We start from the raw sequence: 22,538 nt of genomic DNA on the forward strand, positions 1-22,538 counted from the left end.
TGAGAAAGTGTTCTTCTTTTTGATTTGATCTGATTCGCCTGACGACGCGCAGGCATAATGCCGCCAGCGCCTTTTTCCCGTTTTTCTGCCGCGCGCGCGTTACGCCGCCATACGGCCATGCTGTCCGTCGCGTGCGTCGTCGTCGTTTTGCGCGCATGCGCTGCTGCTTAAAAGCAAAAGTTCGCGTCGAAAATGCCATGCCCCTCCTTCCTTCCTCTCCTCTTTTCCTTCCTTCCTGTCTGTCTTTCCTTCCTTCTTCTTCTATCTTCGAGCCTTGTTTTTCCTTCCTCCGTCCTTTCCTTCCTTTCTTTTAATTCTGTTTCCTTTGATCTCTTTCTTTCTCCTCCTCTCCTTTCCTCTCCTCCTTCCTTTTTCTTCTTTTGCTCCCTTGTCTGTAGGTTACTCTATCCTCACTCAGACTGATAAGGAGGTTCATCTCCCCTATTCTCACACCTGCCTCCTAGTTAGAGGGGCAGAACTGTGAGAATGACAACAGCAGCTGGGCCAACTTGAACCTTGCATCCCTGGGAGCTGGGTGGCTCCCTAGCGTGGTAAGAGGAATTAAACAGTTTTCATGATTTCTGAACCAGGGCTAGATGATGTCGATTCCAGGGCACTGTTGTCTGAGGAGACAGAAGCCCAGAGGGGTGAGGAAAGGGGCGAACTTGCTCCCTGATTCTTGGTCAGAGAAGAAGGACAACACTCTGGATAGAACAGACTATCACTGTGTGGAAGAGAAGCCGCAGGTGGAGGCAGGGCTCAGAGCTAGGTGCCGGCTAACGTGTGCTAAGGAAACAGCACGGGAGAAGCTAAGCACCTTTCTCAAGATCGCTAAGACAGCGGCAGAGGCAGAATTCCAATCTAGCCATGGTCAGTTTCCAAAGTCCCGGCTCCTAGTTTTGGAATTGGGCAAGAGTAAAGGTCCATTCTTGGATGTAGCTGTGCCCTTGGCCTCGACTGTGACCCTTCAGCCACCTGGTCAATGCCCATGCTCACCAGTGGGGCATTGCTGTGCCGGAGCCGTACAGTCACACACGGGCCCAGGAGCCTGGCTCAGAAAAGGCTGTTTTCTGTTGCTTCCCTTGTCTGCGCTGCTCCCTGGCCAGTACCTCAGCAGAAGGGGCTCTCACTTTCAATGCCTCCAAGAAGCACAAACCCAGCTTTCCCACCCCATCTGCCCTACCCTGAGGCACCCCAAGCCTTGCACACAGTTTACTGTTAACTCCCAGCACCTGACAGAGCCCATGGAGCAAGGACACAAGAAATGGTCACCTGGTGCCCCAAATAGCTTAATGAGCCATGCTCAGTGTCTCATGGATACTCAGGGGCTTCGGTGGGCATGGGGGAGAAAATCAACCTGCGATTCAAAGGGGCTGGAAGCAGGGCTAAGTGAGGCATGCAGATAAACACTCACCCCTTTGCCCAAGGGAATCGCCGACTGAGCTAAGTGCATAATAAAAAATGCCAATTTCATTTATCTTCCTGTCTGTGTCCTGCCTAGAGGGAGGATGAGCAGATTAAAAAGTATGCCACATTTATGGGTTGCTTTAATCTTAGCACTTGTGGTTCAGAGTTATAACCTTCTCTCTCTGGAGGAGGAGTCTTTAACCAACTCAAGTTCTTGGTTGTGTCCCTCCTTTATGGCAGTGACCCATTCGTGCTGGCATGGGCCTTGGTCTGGGGGTGCAGGGGTCACACTCGAGGCCAAGGCCATGGCTACACCTAAGAATGGGCCGGCCACGTGCTTCTTCACTCCCTGGCCGCTGACTCTGCCTCTGACCCTGCTCAGCACTCAGGAAAGGTGCTACTGGGCAGGAGGTAACCCAAGTTATCTACCCTGCAATAGTACTTCCTCAAATGAATTATCCTGAATGCCAGTTCCATTGGCCATTAATAGTTATTCCTAGCAAAAATGGTTTTGTGGCTAATGGTACAATAAAAACCAGCAGGGCTTGCACTGCTCATACAGGCCTCTTGGAGTCTTTAAAATGCAAATGTACACTCTGAATCGCCAAGGAGGGGATATAGTGAGTGGCATTTTCCAAATGTATTTGGAAACCCATTTTCACAGAGGCTAGTGCTTCTTAGAACACGTTCTGTGAAGTGTCAGCAGCATGGAATGGTGGAGCAGGGACGGATTACACAGGACATGCGGTCTTGATCACCTGTCTTCCCAGGGGAGGTGTTCTGTTTAGACCACTCAGTATATTATTAAAACAATTCCAAGTGTACACTATGGGGGCACAAATGTTCGAGCTGTGGGTGTCATGATCAGGAGCCCAAACTGCAGCTGAGACAGCACTTGGACTCCCGAGTTCCCCTCTGTCACCCTAGATGTTCACATAGCTGCTCTGCAACCCAGCAGTCACTGCCATCTCCACAGCCAGCCACTGCGGGGACTCATGCTCTAAGGTCATCTGGACCTCTGGGTACACGAGTCCCTTCTCCCCTGTGTTCAGAGCAGAAACAAAGGCTATCTCAATGTATAAAAAGGATCTTGTCCAAGAATGGCAAATACATTGCAAAGGTACCTGACTTCCTCATCTCATGCCCCAAATAGATATTACTAATTGATAATAGCTCTCTTTCCATTAATCTGGAAGTGCCAAGGTCAATTTTGGACAATTACCTGTTGTACAAAAAGCATTCATTAGAGACAGGAGATATTGTCTTGGTTTTGTGATTGGGACAATGATCAAAATGTGAAACAATGGAACAACTGGCCTCAGGTCCATGGACAAGAGAGACAGATGGATAGAGAGAGGAAGGACATGTGGGAAAGGAGGAGAGGCCAGGCAAGTATGAGAAAGCCACACATAGAGCCTGATGCTCTGCAGTCCTCGGTCCATAAAGTCCTGGGAGAAATGATGTGCCCTAGAGTTTGGAACTCGGTCTCTTAGGGCTTAGAAGACATTATTAGACCTCAAGTGTTGTGGGAACTACAGAGACCGAGGAACACTTGCAGGAAACCATCCCATGGCCAGGAAGTGCTGTCACCGCAAGTGTGGTGACAAGTGTAGACAGACACTAAAGAGACAGAGTGTCCAGGCCAGCTATCTCCCAGGTGCCATCTGTCTAACCTCGTGAAAGACATCTTTCCTATCAGGCCCCAGCTTCTTTCTTTATGAACGGAGAAAGTTGGACTTCAGTAGTGTTTTCCAGGCCAAATTATACTGCACACAGTGATTACATACATTTTTGTCCAGCCAGAGTCAATTTTTCCATTGAGGAGCACAATTGTCCTCCAACGCCAACCTCCCCCTCTTCCATGAGAATAAAGTTTTATCTGGGCCTACAGTGTATGTCCCAGCCTCCCTTGGCCTTGGTGTGGTCACATAATTAAGCTTATACTAATGGGATGTGAGAGAAATGATGCATGCCTCTTCCAATTCATGCCTTCTATATGGATATATGAGTGTCCCTTGGCCTCTTTCTCTCCTCTGGCTGGGAGATGAGGGATTAGAGCAGCTGTCTTGGGCTCATGGGTGGAAGCCCCATGTGGAGATGCCAGAGCCACCTACTAGTCCTGGCATCACCTGCTTACCTGAGAGAGAAATGTACTTTGTCTTAAGACCCTATATTTTGGAGTATCTTTGTTATAGCAATTTAGCTTGCATGTAACAAATAAAACCCCTTTCAGGGCAAAACTTCCCCCCTGGAGTCAACTGGGTAGTTCATTCTACCTCCTTTGGGGCTAATCTCCCAGTTTAGATAGACACTCAGAGCTGTCTGAGATCAGCAAGGTCTCTGGTGGATTCCTGGAAAGGAAGACAGTGGGAGTCAGAACTTCTGGATGAACAGAAGGAGCTGAGGCTGTCCATGGTGCATGTCATGATGGGGGCAAGGGTGATAAATCCTCATTTCATCTTTGTTGGCCTTTCATGTGATTCTGGCCCCTATTGAAAGGAACAGGAATGCTGGGGCAGAGGCCAGGGGAGAGCTGGACAGGCCAGCAGCCAGCCTTACCTGCTCGGCCCCAGTCACGGTGTAGGCGTGCAGACTCACCAGCCCATTCTCCATCGCCTGTGCTGTATCTGTTGACTTCAAAGCAGAAAAGCAGACCAAGCATTAGACATCTACAGGTTCTTCAAAGAAATAGAAAAACACAGTCCAAACAGCCGCTGAGCCATCTGGGTCCCACTGACTCACTTGGGACTGATAGATGGCCTGGAACTCTTTTCTAGAGTGGCAGAGTTGGAAGGCCATTGGTTATCTGAGGCCCCAGGGATTTCATGCCTCAGGGAACCACCCCCATGAGTGATGGAAGGAACCCCATGGAGTCCTGAGGGCCTGGGTTACTCTCTCCACCAACCACATGTCATCAGTGAGACACGGCACAAATATGTCTGCTGGGACATTTGCAGGAGGCAGGAATCACTTGACACCCACACTGGGAGTAACTGGGGTTTAAAGTGCATCTTGGGCTTCTGGTGGCATTTTGGATTAGCGATGTGTGACTCAAAGCCCGTATGTTTCAAGATGAAGGAAGCATCCCCGCAGATAGAAACCAGATGTCTCAGAACAGACTCAAATAATTTGGAGGGTCACTCAAGCTTTTCAAAATGAATCATGCTGCCTTTGGGTACTGCCATTAGAGCCAGTGAGCATCAGAGGGCCCCGGGGGACTCTGTGTAAACTTAAGGCAAAATACAAAGGAGTGGTCCACAGTGGCAGGAGCTGCAGCCGCCTTCTCCAGTGCATGGTAAAACCCACTGGTTGCCTGGGAGCTGTAGCAGTAGGTCCAGGCTCTGGGGCAGCAGCACTGGAAGACTTTTCCAGCCACTTATGAGCTGTGTGATGGTGAGCACCTTAGGTAGCCTCTCTGAGCCTGCTTTCTCTTCTGTGAAGTGAATTCTGCAATTTCTGTCTTAGAGGCAGGCTACTGCAGGGTTCAATGAGGTGACCCAGGTAATGCACACTGTCAGTGTTCGTTAATGGTGGCAGCTTGCCATACCCTTCTTAGCTGAATGGGCCCCTGGCTGAGCATTCCTGGCTGAGGAAAGGCTTGAACTGGTGCAAAAGGGCTCTCCGTTGACTTACCTCACTTGGAGTGGCACAGGTAATCAGGGAGCCTGCCTTGATCGCTGTCTTCACTGCCTTCACCAGGTCCACAGGGGAGGAGTGCAGATGGATGTTGGTGATCACGCCTCCCGTGAGGTCCACCAGGGCATCCTCGAGGAAGCCATAGTGCAGATCGGAATAGGATCCGAGCAGCCTGGGAGCGGAACGGGGGATGAACCATCGTGGTGCCTTTGGTGAAATGCTCCGGGAGGGGAACTTGTGCACTGACCCTCTGCCTATTTCCCAGGTGAGAGGCTGCCTGGTCCACTCCTGACCATGGCCATCTACCTCCCATTTGCCTGGATGGAGATTCTAGCACTGTCTGCTGCTCCAGGGGCTCCTACTGTCCTCTGTACCTTCCTGCCCTGGTCCCCTAGGCCTGCATGGTCCCATAAGTGGCAGCACTGATGACAGGCTGGGTGTGCCTGTGCTAGAGCCATAGGCCAGGGGTTGAACCCTACCTTTGCCACAAATTTGGCTGCTTGACCTTGGACACATTAAGGAGCCTCATGGGGCTATGTTCCACATAGTACCTGGCACGTGGTCATCCCTTAACGAGTACTGGATATTACTACATTGAGTATCTCCTGCTTCCCATTCAGTTTAACAGCAGTGTGAAGTACTGACTGTGGGCCAGGGACTATGAGAGGCATGTTTAAAAACCCCGTTCTTGCCCTCTAAGAGCTCACAGCTATACCCTGATGCTGGCAGTGGTCATTGGGAGCCGCTGTTCTTACTCTGCAAACCCTGATCCAGAATTCCCATCCCCAGAATTACCCACTCACCCCCAGATTATGAGGGAGATCACTGGCTTAACTAAAGGTAACATAGGTAAGGATGAGTCTTACGTAACATAACCCAAAAGCTTAAAACTCTCACCCCCTTCTCCAAAGCATCTCTTCCTGCCACGCCACCTCCACCCCTGCCCATGGCGTTTCTGTTTCTGGGAGATGGGCAGGGCCAGACCCAAGAGGCCTACTGTTCCCCAGGAGAGAGGGTGGCCTGATCAGTCACAATGGAACCTCTCACGCAGCGGCCAGACAGTCAGATGTGTTTTGAGAACTTCAGCTCCCATCCATGGGGTGAATTGGAAGGGTTCCATGGAATTTTGAAATTTAGGCAGGGCAAGCTCACAAAGGATGTGGAACTGAGGCCAGATCAGGCAGGAGACCCTGGCATCAAAGACGCCCAGCAGGAGCCACACTCACTGCTGCCTCTGTCACTCTCGCCAGGGACCTACGCGTTCCTGTCCCCAGTGGGCAGGCAGAGGCCGAGCCCTTCGCAGGGCGGTAGGCAGTGGAGGAAGTCCTTGCTGCAGCTTTTGTTCTGGTAATGCAAAATCACACATGGATCAGGGCCTGGGTCCGTCCTGCTGCCCCCTCCAATTGGGTCTTCCACCCTGGACAAGACCCTTCCCCTCCCTGTCCTTGGCCTTTCATCTGGAAGCTGCAGGGTGGACTGGATCAGCCCTCAACACTCCTTTCTCACTGTTTCCACCTCTGACATTCTCTCCTCCTGGGGATCACACAGAATTCCAGTAGATTCACTTCAGCAAATACGTATGTATCAAGCAGTCACTATCAGCAGGACACTGCCCCAGGCACGAATGCTTAGAAGGAATGGCTTAGAAAGCCTTTTATTAAAGAAAGCTGAGGATTTCCAGAATGAAGGGGCATCTCTACAGGAGCCCCCATGTGACAGATTAATCTTGTTTTAAAACTGGTTCTAAACCTTATCCTCCTTCTCTCCCTCTCTCTGACCCAGGGTCTAGATTCTTCTCTCTGGAGCATTTGCTCAGTCAACTGTAGAGTTTTCTTTGGTGGTGAGCGTGCCTGGTTGGGGCTGAGCTCTGGAATCCCTCGCTGTCCCACGTGGGTTCTGGCTCCTGTTCCATCGACCAGGGCATGGCTGAGTGTGCTGGAAATTCACAAGGACTGGGGTTTGGGAATCCGTTCCCCACCAGTGCGACCTCCTGCTCTTTGCAACAGCCCTTTCCTGGTGATATGCTCACGGCGCCTTTCCTGGCTTCAAACAGGGCTGTGCTAAAGAACAGCACTCCAGAAAAGCCGTGGTGGGGCCTGGCCCCTCCCTCATGTCACTGTTTCACTGCCTCTGGGCCCCATCTGACGTCCTGCACCCACGGCATCCGGCAGTCATCTCGGAGTCACCCAAGACAACCTGAGGCACCCCCTGCCACTCACGGCCAGAGCCCTTGGTGTCTTCTGAAGCTTTCTCTTACTACGCATCCACAATGCCCATGAAACCTGTCCCAGCAGCAGCTGGGTGTTTTGACAAGGAACTATCTTTCTGCTTTCTAAACATGAGCTCACGGATCCTGCTGATGTTCAGGAACATGGCAACTATTCTTAGCCCCCTTTGCTGACAGGAAGTAGAAAGGAGAGAGAGAGAGAACTGTGTTCACCGCAGCCACCACTATTCCTCATCACCTGAACCAGGAATTCTGAGACAACCTTGTCCCCATCCCTCTGCTTCAGCCTCATTTGGGGGAAATGTCTTTCTGCCCGGCAATCATATGAAAGAGGAAAGAATTCAGATAGAGCCGGAGCAGATGCTGAAATGCTGTAAAGAGTCTATAGAGGATGGTAAGCAGCCTACCAGCTCTCGTCCCTCAGTCTCCTCTCTTATTTCACGACCTCTGGGGAAAACGAAACCCTAACTATGGTTTTCATTTGACTTGACCAATTAATTTCCAGACTCCCCAGCTGCAAGGAGAATAGAAAGTTTGGAGTCCATGTGTTCACTGGGCTGTTGCCTGCTCTCTTGGAGGGAAGAGGTCCATCTCCATCTGGACAGATGGGCTCTCTACATTTGGGCTGTGGTCCTCATGTGCCAGACACTGAGCTCCACAAGCAGCAAAAAGACAAATCATTTTCCTGTAGGACTGACAATGTCAGGGATGGTGGGAAGGCATGGGAAGTAGTGACTAGGGAAAAACGTGCTCACTCCATCCTCATCTGAGTGTGATCTTGGGCCAGTCATTTCACCTCACTGAACCTCAGTTTCCTCATCTTTCAAAGAAGGTGGGGTTTGATGCTGACAGACATCCTTTCTGGCTCTGAAACACTGTAAGTCTATGTGATTCACCCCTGCATTTTAGAGCTTCCTTTTTTGGATAGTGAGGGGTGGGGAAGCTTTTAAACAGCTTTAATAGTTTGAGACATTTTATCCTCTGCTAGATTTCTTTAAGCAGTGGAATGCGGATGCCACGTCCATGTTCCTATTTGTTTTCAAGCTGAATGATTGCTTTAGGTCATCTGTTAACAAAATGGGGTCAAAGTCATCATTTCCTTCTGCAAGCTTTCTAATTCCCACAGGGAACCACTGGTCTCCCTGTTTTTACATAAGGATAAAACAAGGCCCTGAAGAGAGGAGGGCTGAATCCGTATTGAAAAGATAATGGCAGTGTTTTCATAAGTAGCTTAGAAGTGAATTAACCTCCCAAACATGTGGATTGGTTCAACAACCTTGGCTGTTATCTGGGCTTCATTCTCAAATGCTAATGAGCAGCTCTTTCTGACACTGGAAATGAACAAAAACTATAGTTTTTCACAAGTTTGCCTCAAAAAGAAAGAATGCACAAAAAGAGGTCTTGAGGCACCTCGCTGTTTGGACTGTGACTTCCAGAAGGACCGGGACTGGGGTGGACTGTGGGGCTATCACCACCTCTAGGGCCCAGGACTGCACTCGGTAAGGGTGCAGAACGGATGGGGAAGATAATGATGTCCCCTGGCCAGGTGAGTAAAGACCCGGCAGGCCCAGCTTAACTACGTGCACCTACCACCCCATCACAATTCGGAGACTCAGCTTCTCCATGTGTGGGCCGAGAGGCTGGTTAGGATGATCTCCAGAATTTTCTGGATCTGTGATGCTGTCCACTCATTTTCTCCTCAAGGGTGTGGTCCTCTCTGCTTTCATCTGCTAGCAGTGATACCCAGCTCTGACACTTCCCTCGCCTCTTCACGGTGCCTGCCTCACACACAGCCTCTTCTGAGGGCAAGTGTCCCCTCCCCAGCTCGTGCCCCTTTGTAGCCACTTGACGCAGGTCATGGCCGATTGGACCGATGGGGTCCTGACCCAGGCTTGACCAATAAGACTCCAACTCTCTGGATTGGAATCAGGTACTGGGCGGGGAATTGGGTAGAAAGTAGCAGAAGGTAAAGACAGAGGCACAAGGCTAGGCAGCCTGATGAGGAGTTCAGAGGAAGCAGGGGTCCTCAGAAAGTCGGAGCAAGGAGGCAGCAGAGGAAGATGCACAGCAAAGACAGGCACCTGGGTGGTAGTAGGAGGAGCAGGCCAGCTGCAGAGAGGAGCAGAGCAGAGCAGAAGCCACAGCAGCTGCAGCAAAACCAATGCCAGAGCCTTTCTCCAGGCCCTGGGGACCGGCCCCATGACAGTCCCGGCCCTTGGAACTCTGCGTACCTTCCTGTCCTATTTCCAGGTGTGCCACTTTCCCCCTTCATAATATCGTCACTGCGAGGTCTTGCTCTTTTTTTTTTTTAAAATTTATTTGTTTCATTTCATTTCATGAATTTTCTCTTTTTTCTTTTCTTCCTTCTTCCTTCCTTCTATCCACGTTCTTTTTCTCCTCCACCCCAAGACAAGCACTTCAGGATGTGGAATGTGCACCTTTTGTTCATATGTGTTCTTGTGAAATGAGAATTGCAGGGCACAGAGTTTCCATTTCCATAAATAACAGTACATGGGATTGCTTAGTGCCTCTTACCTCATTTGCAAAACCCAGAAAGCTGGAGAGTGCCAAGTGTTTGCCAGGATATGGGGATCCAGGAACCCCCAAATAGCACAGGAGGGAGTGTGCATACAGGCAGCCTCTGAAGGACAACCTGACAATACTTATCTTGGCTCCATGCACGTCTCACACCCACTAAGGACACTTCTAGGGGACCGCGAGGACCCTGCCTCTCAGAACTGTCCCGGTCACCGTGCACAGATGGGATCTGTGGCTTCTGACTGCTGCATGGCTCTCCATGAAGTGTGTCCATCCATTGTACCCACTGACTTCAGTGATGGATACTCCATACCATCCTCGTGGCAGTCAAGAACCTCCTCAGATGTGTCCCCTTAAGGGCCCCTAGGAGTGTCCCTATTGGGTGTGAGAAGTGTGTGTAGCGAAGCGAAGTATTGTCAGGTTGTCCTTCAGAGGCTGCCTGGGTGCACACTCCCTCCCGTGCTGCTGGAGGGTCCTGGATCCCCACATGCTGGCGAGCACTTGGCATTCTCCAGCTGTTGCAGTCTCATAGGAGGAGACGGATGTGTCATTACTCTTCGTGTTTACATTGTGTTGATGACGGAAAGTTTGAGTGTATCTTCATGACCTCTGTGGGTGTTTAGGACAGGGCCCTCTTCCTCACACACACATGTGCACCTCCCCCATCCACAGTCCTGCACACATCCACTTGAGTCAGTCTGAGAGCGTCTGTCCCAGTGCCAAGCACAGTGCCTGGCATATGGTTAAATGCTCAATAAACATCTGTTGAATAAAAGCAACCCAAAGAATCTAAGCACAACATGTGAATTGGGATGTTTATAAGTTCTTAAGCTTGTCAGCACTGAAAGGCAGTCCCTAAGTCATGGTATTTTGACCATATGAGAATGAGCATGTCCTGCCCCACACCCACACATAAATGCCACCTCATAGCAGCCACACCGGGTGCCCAACTGCCTGGACCACCCCAAGGATGGCTTTATTTGAATCACTCCCATTGTTAGAGATACCTCCTCCCACCTATCCCCTCTCCCCTTGCTGAAATCCTGCCCATCCTTTGAGGCCTCACTCAAATGCCATCACTTCCACACAGCCTCAGCCTGACTTTCTGTGAGTCAGAGAGTGAGAATTGTTTACTCTCTCCTCTGCCCTCTCGTCAGACTTTGACCGTGATATTATTAAATATATTTCTTTGGGCCCTGATACCAGCCTTGCAATAATATCATTGTCAATACGTATCTCTGTGCAGCCCCTGCCCTGCCCACTCTTCACTATGTGCCTGTGGGATCCTCCTGATGGCCCCAACACTGACCTTTGCACGTGGTGACTGTTTATGGAGACGCCCAGCCAGGTGGCAAAGGCTGCAATGCTCCAATGGGGACTGTTTGCATTCCAGGTAGGCAGGACCAGCACTGAGACTCTGGGCTGATGGGTGGCGGGGTTGTACTTACTTGGCATAGGCTTTCTCCAGCAGGCAGGGCCAGAACTCTTGGTTTTTGTGGCGAGGACGCACAAAGAGGCACTTATCTCCCTGGACAGGTAGGCGGTCATCAATCACCACTTCCACCCACTGGCCACATTGCCAGAACTGGAAGAGAGCCAAGCATATGCTTTCAGACACAGCTGAGGCACGAGGGAGCTCCTGGGTCCCCCAACTTAAGCCAAAAGTTGTAACATGACCTCTACAATGTAATAACGAACTCTATCCAGAACAAAATCCCAGCCCAGGTTGCCAGGCAGGAGACAGGCATGTCATCTCCACCGGCAGATGGAGAAAATGAGTCACAGACCAACTTAGTCCAGGAAGATATAGGCAGGGAAGAAGCAGACTTGGGTTCTAGCTTCACTTTGCTCCTAAGCGTTGCCTCTCTTTGGCAAGTCCTTTGTGAGCTTTAGTGACACAAATGAGACTCTCCAGGTACTTCTTGTGCACAAAATGGCAATAGGGAAGCAATGCTACCAACAGAGGAGAGTGGTGGGGGCAGGGCTAGCATGACAGAGGCAGAGCCTGCAGGAGCTGAGAGCTTGAAGGAGGAGGCAGGATTTAAGCATGTGGCAGGGATACAGGGAAGGTATCCCAGACAGGAGGCACACTGTGGGCAAAGGCCTGGAGACAGATGACATGGATGGCTCAGGAGGACTGAGCAGTGACAGCCTCCCTCTGGCCCCTCTCTTCTCCTGTCAAGCTGCCCTGCCATTATAGCAGCAGAAAGGATACTGGCTGGTGTTGCTACTGCTAAGAGTGCAAATGAACCAGATGTTCCTCTCCAAAACAGACTGTTTGAATCTCTAGCATTCAACTCTGAATGGTTCACCCGGGGACATGGCCAAATGAGGAAAATTCATAACAAAACCAGCTTTTTGGATTCTCTTTGCTGGCCTCCCCTGTGTAGGAGAAGCAGCAGGGCTTCCGGCTTCAGCCCTGAGCTTTGGCGAAGGCCAATTTCCACTGGGTGGACTCCATGGAAAGCTGGGTGGATGGGATCGCTCATCCACATGGCCTTTTCCACATCTGGATGTCCCAGATGTCAGGCTGTTGCATCCAGCCGCAGATGCAATTTCAGAGCAGAGATAGAGGTTGAGACAGATATGTCAGTGGAGACATGTTTTAATAGTTGCTAATGAGCCAGTGCACTGTGGCGGGTTCTGCATAGCTGTGGACTTGCGTTCCTATTGCAATGAGCAGCAAGATGTGTCAGCAGTGAGGATGAGAGGCAACAGGGATGGTTTTAGGACGGTGATTACTAAATGCATCCGAAGCACTAAGAGAAGCTAATCCCAGTCCCTAGAAGGGAGTACCAAAAGGACAATCTGGATTTTGTGCTTAATTGGGTGGCAGCATATAGTAGATAGCAGTCAGTCGGTGGAAATGCAGTTGAATGCTGGTCTTGCCTCTTATTACTTTAGCAACAGATGTTGGACAAGATAATTCTCTGGGACTCAGTTTTCTCATCTGCCAAATGGCAGTAGGAGTAAGAACTGCCTCATAGGTTCTGATTAGGATCAGATGAGATCATAAAAGGTGAGATTATGAAAACAAGATTGTAGTTATGAGAGTAGAGACTCCTTTTCAGTGGCCATTTGGTTCAGCACCTAGGACAACGCCTGGCACACAGTAGGACGTTAAGAATGAGTAAGTCCTGGCTAGAATGAGCTTCTCTGGTTAGTTCATCTTTCTTTCTTTCTTTCTTTCTTTTTTTTTTTTTTTTTGCGACAGAGTCTCGCTGTCACCCAGGCTGGAGTGCAGTGGCACTATCTCAGCTCACTGCAAACTCCACCTCCCAGGTTCACGGCATTATCCTGCCTCAGCCTCCTGAGTAGCTGGGACTACAGGCACCCGCCACCATGCCTGGCTAAATTTTTGTATTTTTAGTAGAGACGGGATTTCACTGTGTTAGCCGGGATGGTGTCGATCTCCTGACTTCGTGATCCGCCTGCCTCGGCCTCCCAAAGTGCTGGGATTACAGGCACTAGTGCCCAGCCTAGTTCATCTTAAAAACAACTCTTAGCCCTATCTTCCCACACCAGTAATGCTGACCAAACTTGCTCTCCCTATACAAAGGGGACATCAGATAAATTTGCCACTCTCAGAGACGATGCAAAGGGCCTGACCGGTGGTAAAGAATGAGGCCACCACCTGCATTTCCTGGTTCATGCCTCTGGGTGGGGAGGGCTGGCATTTGGATCATGTCTGTACCTTCCAAGAACCATGCTGGAGGTCATTTTGCCAACACCCAGTGGTCTGACAGGGAAACCAGAGTGTTTTAGGCAAAGCATCTGAGGTGACCTGGGCACTGGATAACTTTTGGAGAGCAGTACACAAGCTCGCAGCAATGAGAGGAAATCTACAGAGGTCAGGGCACTGCAGCTGCTTCTGGGGAACTGTGTGACTTTCTTCACCACCCAAAAGGGCAGAGTGTGCCTTGCCTGGGCCTTGAGTTGTCCTAACCACCTAAGTAGCTCCACCAATGCTGGGGACAAGTCCAGACACAGCTCAATCCTGGATCCTCTAGCTCACTCGCTGGTGTGGTCCTTGGACCAGCAGCAGTATCATCACCTGCCTGACAGAAGACCTAATATGCAAATAGCTGAATGTAAGGAGGCAAGAGCAAGATAAAGGAAGGGCCCAGAAATAATAAAGGGAAACTTAGTTGACTAGAAGGATACAGGTCTTCAGACTGAAAAATATCACTGAATTCCCAGACAAGATGAATTTTTAGCAGGTGTATATATAGATATATTCCAGAGAAATTTCTGAACTTGAAGGAGAGAGCCCTTTTTTTTTCTTTTTTTGAGATATAGTCTCGCTCTGTTGCCAGCCCGAAGTGCATTAGTGCAGTGGCACGACCTCAGCTCACTGCAACCTCTGACTTCCTGGTTCAAGGATTCTCCTGCCTCAGCCTCCCGAGTAGCTGGGATTACAGGCATGTACCACCATGCCCAATTAATGTTTGTATTTTTAGGAGAGACAGGATTTCACCATGTTGGCCAGGAATGGCCTCAATCTCCTGACTTTGTGATCTACCCACCTCAAGCTCCCAAAGTGCTGGGATTACAGGTGTGAGCCACCACGCCTGGCCAGCACTTCTTACAGACTCTCAGTTGGACAGAACACTTTGCATACAAAGTCAAAGTCCAGAGAATAGATTAACATGAGATGTTTCTTCTGCAGCACTGGAAGCTGCAAGACGACGACACAATGGTTACAGACTTTTCAGGAAAAGAAACATGATCCAAAATCGTAAACCTAACTGAAATATCATTTTTAAATGAGAGAAAAGGAAAAACTCTCACATATTCTGAGGAAATTATTCAAGGAAATTCTATCTAATAAAGATTTAATTAGAACAAAAATCTTAAGGAGAAATGAAGGGTGGGAGAAACAGTGGTAGGCAATGAGTTTCAAATATGCTTTTTATAAGAAACACACCTATAACCAAGTGAGCATTAAATTAACAATAAAGAAATGAACAAAAATATAACAGGGAAATGTACATAACAGGAAGCTAAAGTGGCAATAGGAATATCAGGTAAAGAGGAATCCAAGGCCAGAGCATTAAATGCAACAAATAGGGATATTGTACAAATTTTGTTGCAAGAAGAAGATAGCAAGATCATAAACCTTTGGGTACCAAAGAACATAGCAGGAAAAGTGTAAAGCCAGAGCACCCGAAAACATAAGAAGAATTCTCCTAACAATAACTATGGGAGGAACTTCTCCCCTTTGTTATGATCTAAAGAATCAAGCAGACAAAAAATAAGTAAAGATAAAAGACATAATGACAGATAACACAATTGGAAATCATAGAGCTTGATTCAGTATGTAAAACTCACAACCATTGGATAATGTAGATTGTTCTTGTGTGTCCATGAGCCATTTATAAAAACTGCTGTGGGCTTGGCTAGAAATAAAACTACTTTATTAATCTCCCCAAATGCAGATAGTTATGAATTATATTCTCCAATTATAATAAAACAGAAACTCAGTAACTCAAAATTACCCCTTGCAAAACTTAATCACTTGAAAATCAAATAAACTTTAAAGAAACAACCCCTATATGATAAAAGATACAAAATCTAAAATTGTATTATCTTAAAAATTAATAAAAGTAAGACTTTTTATATCAAAACCTATAGATACACATCTCAGAGGAAATTAAAAAGACTACGAATATTAAGTGTGAAGTTTCAGAAAATCACAAAAAAAAATACAATCAGGAGAAAGTATAAAGGAATTAATAAAGATAGGATTGAAATAATTAGTTATATAGAAAACAAAACCTCAAAAGGAAAAGAATAGAAAGACTAATGAAAATCAAAAGTTGATTAGTTAAAAAAAAAAACAAAAAAAAACCATACACACACAACACCCACATAACAGATTCATTGGATAAAGAAAAGCAGAATTAAGAAAAAAAGGAAAAGTAAAAATACAGCACAGATTGAGAAAGTAGATTTAGTCACAGATTACAAGAAGTTAAATGAATTGTCAGAGATTCATATAAGCAACTCAGTGGCAATATATTTGAAAATACCAAAGAAACAGTTGATTTTTCTAGTTCGAGTATAAATTTCAAGAATTAACTTCGGTAGAAGTAAGAGACCTGAACAGATCAATAGCTATTGAATACACTGGAAGAATTAAAGAAATCATATTTAAAAGGGAGGCAGGCCCAGGTAATTTCACTATCGTCTATTTTACTTTCAAAGAACAGTTAATCAATGATTAGCTTTCATTATTCTACTTATTTCAAATCAAGGTATGTAAAGCTCAATCAGCTTGTTTTAAAAAGCTAGCAGAACTTAAACATGATAAAAATAACATCAACTAGAAACCACTTTTATGCATGATATAGGTACAAAAATTCCAGTACAATTTTTTAACAACTTGAATGTACTAAAAGAAGAGTGAATCAAGAGAGCATATTACTGAAATCAAGAGAAGGCAGGATTTGGCTCTTGTCACTCATTCAAAATTGTGAGGTTCTAGCTTATGTCACAAGGCAAGAGAGCAAAATAAGTTCTACAGATATTAAAAGGAGAGACAAAATTATCTATTTGCAGATAATATTATTAGATAACTAAACCATTCCAGATTCTGTTAAAGAAAGAATTAAGAACTAATAAAAGAATTTGGTAAGGAGCCTAGATACAGTTTAATATACGATAAGCAGTAGCTTTTCTCTTTTTTAGCAGCACCAAGTTCAAAATGAGGGAAAAAGACCTCAATTACATGAGCCACAAAATTATAAAATGTTTGAGAATGAATTTATCAAGAAAGATACAGCACCAATATGAATATTACACTTTATTGAAGGGCATAAAACTAGTTCTGAATAAATAGAAAGGTATCCCGTGTTTCTGGAAAGGAAAACTTAAAATTTAAAAAAAATGTAATTTTTCTAAATTAATACATAAATGCTGCTGCATTCTGTATCACAGTGGCTTTAAAAAAATAGACAAAATAATTTTAAAATTCTCATGGAAGAATAAATGTGAAAGAATTACCAAGATATTTTTGAGAAAATGGTAATGAATAATGAAGGAGAACTTATCCTACCAGATGTTACCACTTCCTATAAAGCTACTGTAATCAAAATAGCACAATATGGCACAGGAATAAACAGAGACAAAAATTCGATGTTAGTTACAGGGTTCTCGATCAATGACTCTTTTGCTAATCATTTCTGTCATTTCTTTTTATTCACACAAAAACATTTCAACTCTCATCTTCCCTGTGTGTTGTCAGACTATAAGCTTGAATCCTTTTTTTGGAGATAGGGAGGGTAACTAATACAACTGTCACTTTCATCTCAGGCTTCCAGGCCATGAGAAAACTTAAGACCCTCACCTTCCCTGTACTCACAGAGAACCCCGTAGCATAATGAGTGTTGCAAGGGCACACGTACCCGGAAACGGAAAATCCCGGCATACTGGTGTGAAAAGCTTTGGACCCTCAGGATCTTCTGCCTGTACTGTGGATTCTGAGTCAAGGAGCCCAGTGCTGCCAGGAACCAGCAGTCAGCTGTGAGGGGAGATAAGGCAGGAAAGGCTGACGGGACACACTTGGAAACCCCGTCCCATAATTTAAAAGGTCCTTACCACCAGAGGCCACACACTTCCTTCTAAATGATGCATTTTTTTTTCCTCTGAGGAGAACCAGGGGAGGGAGTCACAGGGACTGGCTCCAAGCCAGATAAAGAAGGGGCAGAGGTGGTGGTGGTGTTCATGGAGTCTCGCTCTGTTGCCCAGGCTGGAGTGCAGAGGCGCGCTCTCGGCTCACTGCAACCTCCGCCTCCTAGGTTCAAGCAATTCTCCTGCCACAGCCTCCACAACTGGGACTACAGGCACGCACCACCAAGCCCGGCTAATTTTTTGTATTTTTTTAGTAGAGACAGGGTTTCACCGTGTTGGCCAGGCTGGTCTCAAACTCCTGACCTCAAGTGATCCACCCACCTCAGCCTCTCAAAGTGCTGGGATTACAGGTGTGAGCCAGCATGTCCAGCCTCTGATTCTCTTTTTGCCAGAGGTGCTCAGTTACAGCAAATGTTGGCAATGATGCTCTGTACAATTGAGGAAAACTGATTCACGTTTTTCTTTCCTATTAGGTCAGCCTCTCCCTGTGCAGAAGTAGGGGGGTGTTCTCTCCTTTTCCTCCTTGAGGGATGCATGGCCTTGAGTTTCTCCTTGGATGTCCTTGTAAGCCCTTTTGAGTCCTCTCCTCCCCTCCCTGAGTCCTTTCTGCTTCACCCCTAACATGATCAATTTGTCTTTGAATGCCATTTCATGCCAGGCACTGGGTTCAGTACAGAAGCCACAAAGACGGCCTCAGAGAGGTCCTTTTTCCAGTTAGGTGAAACCCTAATAGGGGAACCATCGGCTGGTGGCCAGGCAGGCTCTATTGACTTGGTCCAAGGCACGGTGATTTCACCAGGCGAAGTTCAATTACAGGACCTATCATCTGCAAGCTGACATTTTGAAAGCTTAGAATGTGTTCTCAGAAAGGTTGTTGTCTTTGCTGTCTCCAACTCCTATCCACTTTCCAGCCAGCTCTGCCCTTTCACTCCAACGCTTCTCTTTCTGAGGGTTCTCTTGGCCACACCTGGAACAGCCCAGGTACCTCCTCTTAGGCAGCCCCTCCTGTTGCCCTGTCCATACCCTCCAGCTCTCAGTAGCTCCTTTGCTCTGGGGCTGCCTGGTGGGGTGGGAAGCAGTCAGAGAGTGCTGGATTCTTAACTCTGTTACTAACTGAGTGTGTGACATTAAGCAAATTATTTTATCTCTTGGACTCTCCACTGTCACATATATAAAATGAGGTTGTTGCACACACAAGGTGTCTTGCACGGTCATTGCAGAAACTCAGTGTATGTTTGCTTTCATTTTTCCTGTCTCCTTTTCCCCTGCTCATTGCAGGCTGCAGGACTGGGTGTGAGCAGTTTGTCCACATCTGCACCAAGGGAACTGGCCTTTCTCCCTTAGAAGTAGGGCAGGACTCTGTGGGTAGGCACCACCCTCCACCACTTCCTATCCAAGGCAGGGAGAGAAGATGTTGCACTCTTACCTGCGCCTCCTTGTTGGATGTCAAATCTGCTTATACCATCCAGGATGAAGTGAGGAGGACCCCCTGGTAAATCCTTTAGGAAAGAAGGAGAAAAGCTATGAGCATCATTCATTGCTTTGTATCGCAAAGTGACATCATTCACTTTGTCTTTCAAGGGTCGAGGTTAATTCTTAAAAAGGTGCTTAAAATCCGAGTTAGGAAAGTTTGCTGGGCTCTTCGGCCTTTATTGCTACCAGGAAGGCAGCAGGTATCATAGGGTGTAAATGTAACTGAAAAGACAGGCCATAATGCATTAGCATACTACACGAAGAGAGAACATAAATAAGGACTTGGAATCCTTGGATCAAATAGCCATTCCATCTCAACAAGCCAGGGTTTTAATAAGAGGTTGTAAATAAACCATAAAAAGTGAATAGAATACGTTTATGAGAGGAGACATTTATAAATGTAATAAAGTACTATAGCTTTCATAATAAAGCTTTTGTTGTAAAATGGTATCTTTCAGAAATGAGCATGGGCATTCTGGACTCCAGGTTTAAGTCCAGCCATGTGCTGTAAGGGATATACAGTGCACACACCTCAGCTCTTTACCCACTCCCTGGGTAACTCACAGACTGGGTCGGGAAGGCCCCAGTCCGCTTGTGTGAGGAGCTGGTACTCAGTGCCCGGTCCTTCCCTAACTTCTAACACACATAGTGCCTGCCAGCCAAAGAAAGTGGTTACGGAGGATTCCCCCAGTGCTACCACATCTGGGAAGAACATGAGGAACTGTCAGCAGGCACTGAAATTGTGAGAGTTCCCAAAGGGGATCCCCCAGGCACTTTGGGAGAACACCGGGCCACAGGTCTGGCTCCTGCCCCAGCACCAGCCAGCCCTCTAGACTTGGCCAGGATGACCTCAGCCTCCTCTCAGTGCAGCTCTTTCTGGATTTGCATAATTTAGTAATTGGTCCTTGTATAATTTCTTTTCACATTGACCAATAAGTCTGCAGAGAGCAGGCCTGCAAGCTGGAATTGGATTCATTTGCTCAGTAGACATTCATGTACAGAGTCACGTGCCTTGTAGAACCTGCCAGCTCTTCATAAACTGCCCAGATTTCTGGAAGAGATGCACACTTAGGGGAAAACGAAGGTGTGCCTGCCTGCAAACACAGGGTCCTGGCTGAGGGCATCATTTTACAAAACTCCTCCTGCTGCTTTCTCTACAACTAACTGACTCCGTCAAATGCCAGGAGGGGAACTCTCAGGCCCAGGCCCTTCCGGGTGAGGGGGACCCTGGGGTGGCACAAGGTCTGACCCTCTGCCAGAGCCATGGTGGGCAGAACTTTGGCATCTCCCTCAACGCAAGAAAGAGGGAAGGACATCCGGAGGGCCTTCAGGTGCATGCAGGGTTCCAAGTGGAGCCAGTTTTAAAATGGTGTAGGGCATTTCAGTAACCTTTACTTGTCTCCTCTCTCTACTGGAAAAGGGGACTTAAGGTCTCAAAGCAGGCCTGCTGTCAAAGATCCTCTACTCATGGGAAGTAAAGCAGGGATGGAGGCTGTGGCATTTTCAGACCCAGAACAAAGATGACTTTGCTCCATTTTCTTGACTTTGGCCACAGCTCTTTTTCGCTGTGGTCCTGCTAGTTCCCCTCCAGGGATCCCTGGAGCAAGGGTAGGGGTGCTTGGAGAACCCATTCAGACAGACCTGGTGTGGAATCCTACTCTAACATTTCTTCCTGGGTGACCTTGAGAGCTTGAACAATTCCCTTTACTTTACTGTGCCTGTTTCCTCATGTGTAAAATGGGAACAATAATACAAAATGTAAGGACAGTTGAGAGAATCTAATGATGATGCAATCAAGGCAATGGCTGTCATTCATCAAATCCTTGCTGAGGGAGGGTACCTTGCTCCAGGATTCTCTCTGGTAGGCTCCCAACAGCCTTGCAAAGCTGGACTAGTCCTTACGTTTACAAATGCGGAAGGATGTGAAATACTTAGCACAGTGTCTGACAGAGTACATGTTCAATAATTATCAATCCCCCTCTTTTGAAATATTTGCAAAATTAAAAAGGCTATACTCAGACAAACCCATAGCCTCAGATGCATTCATTATTAAACAAGATAGAATAAAAACATGAATTTAGCAGTAGATCTTAGGAAGAAAAAGACAAAAAGAGCCTCACAAAAATAGGAGGAAGAACTGAAAAGAACATTAGTGAATTATAAACCAGAAAAACAGCAAGATTAATAAATAAATTGTTCTATTATTTGCCATTGAAAGTAATGGTTTATAATGGTTTTTGCCATTACTTTCAATGACAAAAACCACAATTACGTTTGCACCAACCTAATATGTGGGAGAGGGTTACATAGACTCAACCTTTGGCAAATATGGTAGAGAAACCCAAATAAAAGTAGAATTAAAAATTGGGCTTTAGAAATATAAAATAATGATGTAGAATTCTATGCCAATCAATTAAAAAAATCCGATGATTTTCTGACAAAAATAAACTTGGCTAAAATTGACTCGTGTTAGTAAACAAGCTGAAAAGACTAACAGCCTTTGGATAGTATTTTAAAGTTACCAAAGAGTATCGCCCAAATGCCCTGTAAAGGCTTACAGGTACATGCAATTTTTCCTCTGAGTTCCCTCAAACTTTCAGAGAATAGAAAATTCCAGTGTCATTTACAGTTTCAGTGTAAAAATAAAAATTAAAAAAGAATCCTGCCACCATCTAAGAAGCCAGCATAGCCTTGATGCCCAACCTGAGAGAAAACTCACATACATACCAGACTGATTTTGGATAATTTGTTATCATTGTGTAGGATTTGCTGTAGAAATGCAGAATGCAAGGATGGTTTCACATCAGGACATCTACTAATATGAAGTAGCACTTACATGGGCCAAAGGGAAAAAAATTTGTATCCTTTCAATAAATGCTATGAAGGCATTTGATAAACACACAAGTTTTTATGATTTACTAGAATAATAAAAGTTAAAAACAAAAATTTTAGCTAATTAGGAACAAAAAGATATTTTAATGTGTTGAAAATTAGATGGTGATGATTTCAAACCACAATTCAATAGTCAACTTCAAGTTTATGGGAAAACATACGAATCATTTGCATCAAAGGTGGGCACAAAAGCAGCTTCTATGTCTCCTGTCTTCTAAGCTGCTTGTTCCTCCTGGACCCTGGACTTTAGAGCTATGACCAATAATCCAAAAAGAGAGACGGTAGGAAGGGATAGAAATGATACCCAGGAGCATTTTAGTCTGCCAGGCTGACTTCCTGAGACAAGGCCCATTAAGAAAATAGGTAAAGATGGCTGGGAAACTGAAAATGTGCTGACTCTGGGAAGGCCACCTGTTACCAGATGGGCCAGGCACATCAGGGCAGTGAAGCCAGTGTGATGAGAACCTAGATTAGATTCACCCTGAACTGGCAGCAATGGGCAGTCTCCAGTGAATCACCTAGCAGCTTCACAGACAGGGAGACTGCTGTGCCCCACCTCCCACTGCTGTGATTTCACAGGTCATTCAGAGATAGCGTTCAGGATTTGCATAGCTTCTCAGGGGATTCTGAGACTCAGCCAGGGCCAGGGAGTAGGTTCGATTTGTTCCAGGTCACACAAGAAACAGGCTCTGAATCAGGTGTCTGCCTCCATAGTGTCTTGTTCTTCATTCTG

The 22,538-nt window shown here is 46.7% G+C and overlaps 1 protein-coding gene across 3 annotated transcripts in view; it reads right to left on the reverse strand.

Annotated features, from left to right (window-relative positions):
* The window catches only part of CAPN13 (calpain 13), a 105,156-nt gene that overhangs the window by 55,362 nt on the left and 27,256 nt on the right, over nt 1-22,538 (reverse strand). For all 3 annotated transcript variants that reach the window (XM_009183941.4, XM_009183946.4, XM_003908468.4), the window contains exons 3-7: nt 18,867-18,939; nt 17,215-17,330; nt 11,257-11,393; nt 5,041-5,215; nt 3,967-4,041 (exon numbers count right to left, since the gene is read on the reverse strand). In XM_009183941.4, the coding sequence (XP_009182205.1) occupies nt 3,967-4,041; nt 5,041-5,215; nt 11,257-11,393; nt 17,215-17,330; nt 18,867-18,939 (576 nt within the window). The remainder of the gene's footprint in view (nt 1-3,966; nt 4,042-5,040; nt 5,216-11,256; nt 11,394-17,214; nt 17,331-18,866; nt 18,940-22,538) is intronic.

Source organism: Papio anubis, chromosome 14 (assembly GCF_008728515.1).
Source record: "Papio anubis isolate 15944 chromosome 14, Panubis1.0, whole genome shotgun sequence".
NCBI lineage: Eukaryota > Metazoa > Chordata > Mammalia > Primates > Cercopithecidae > Papio > Papio anubis.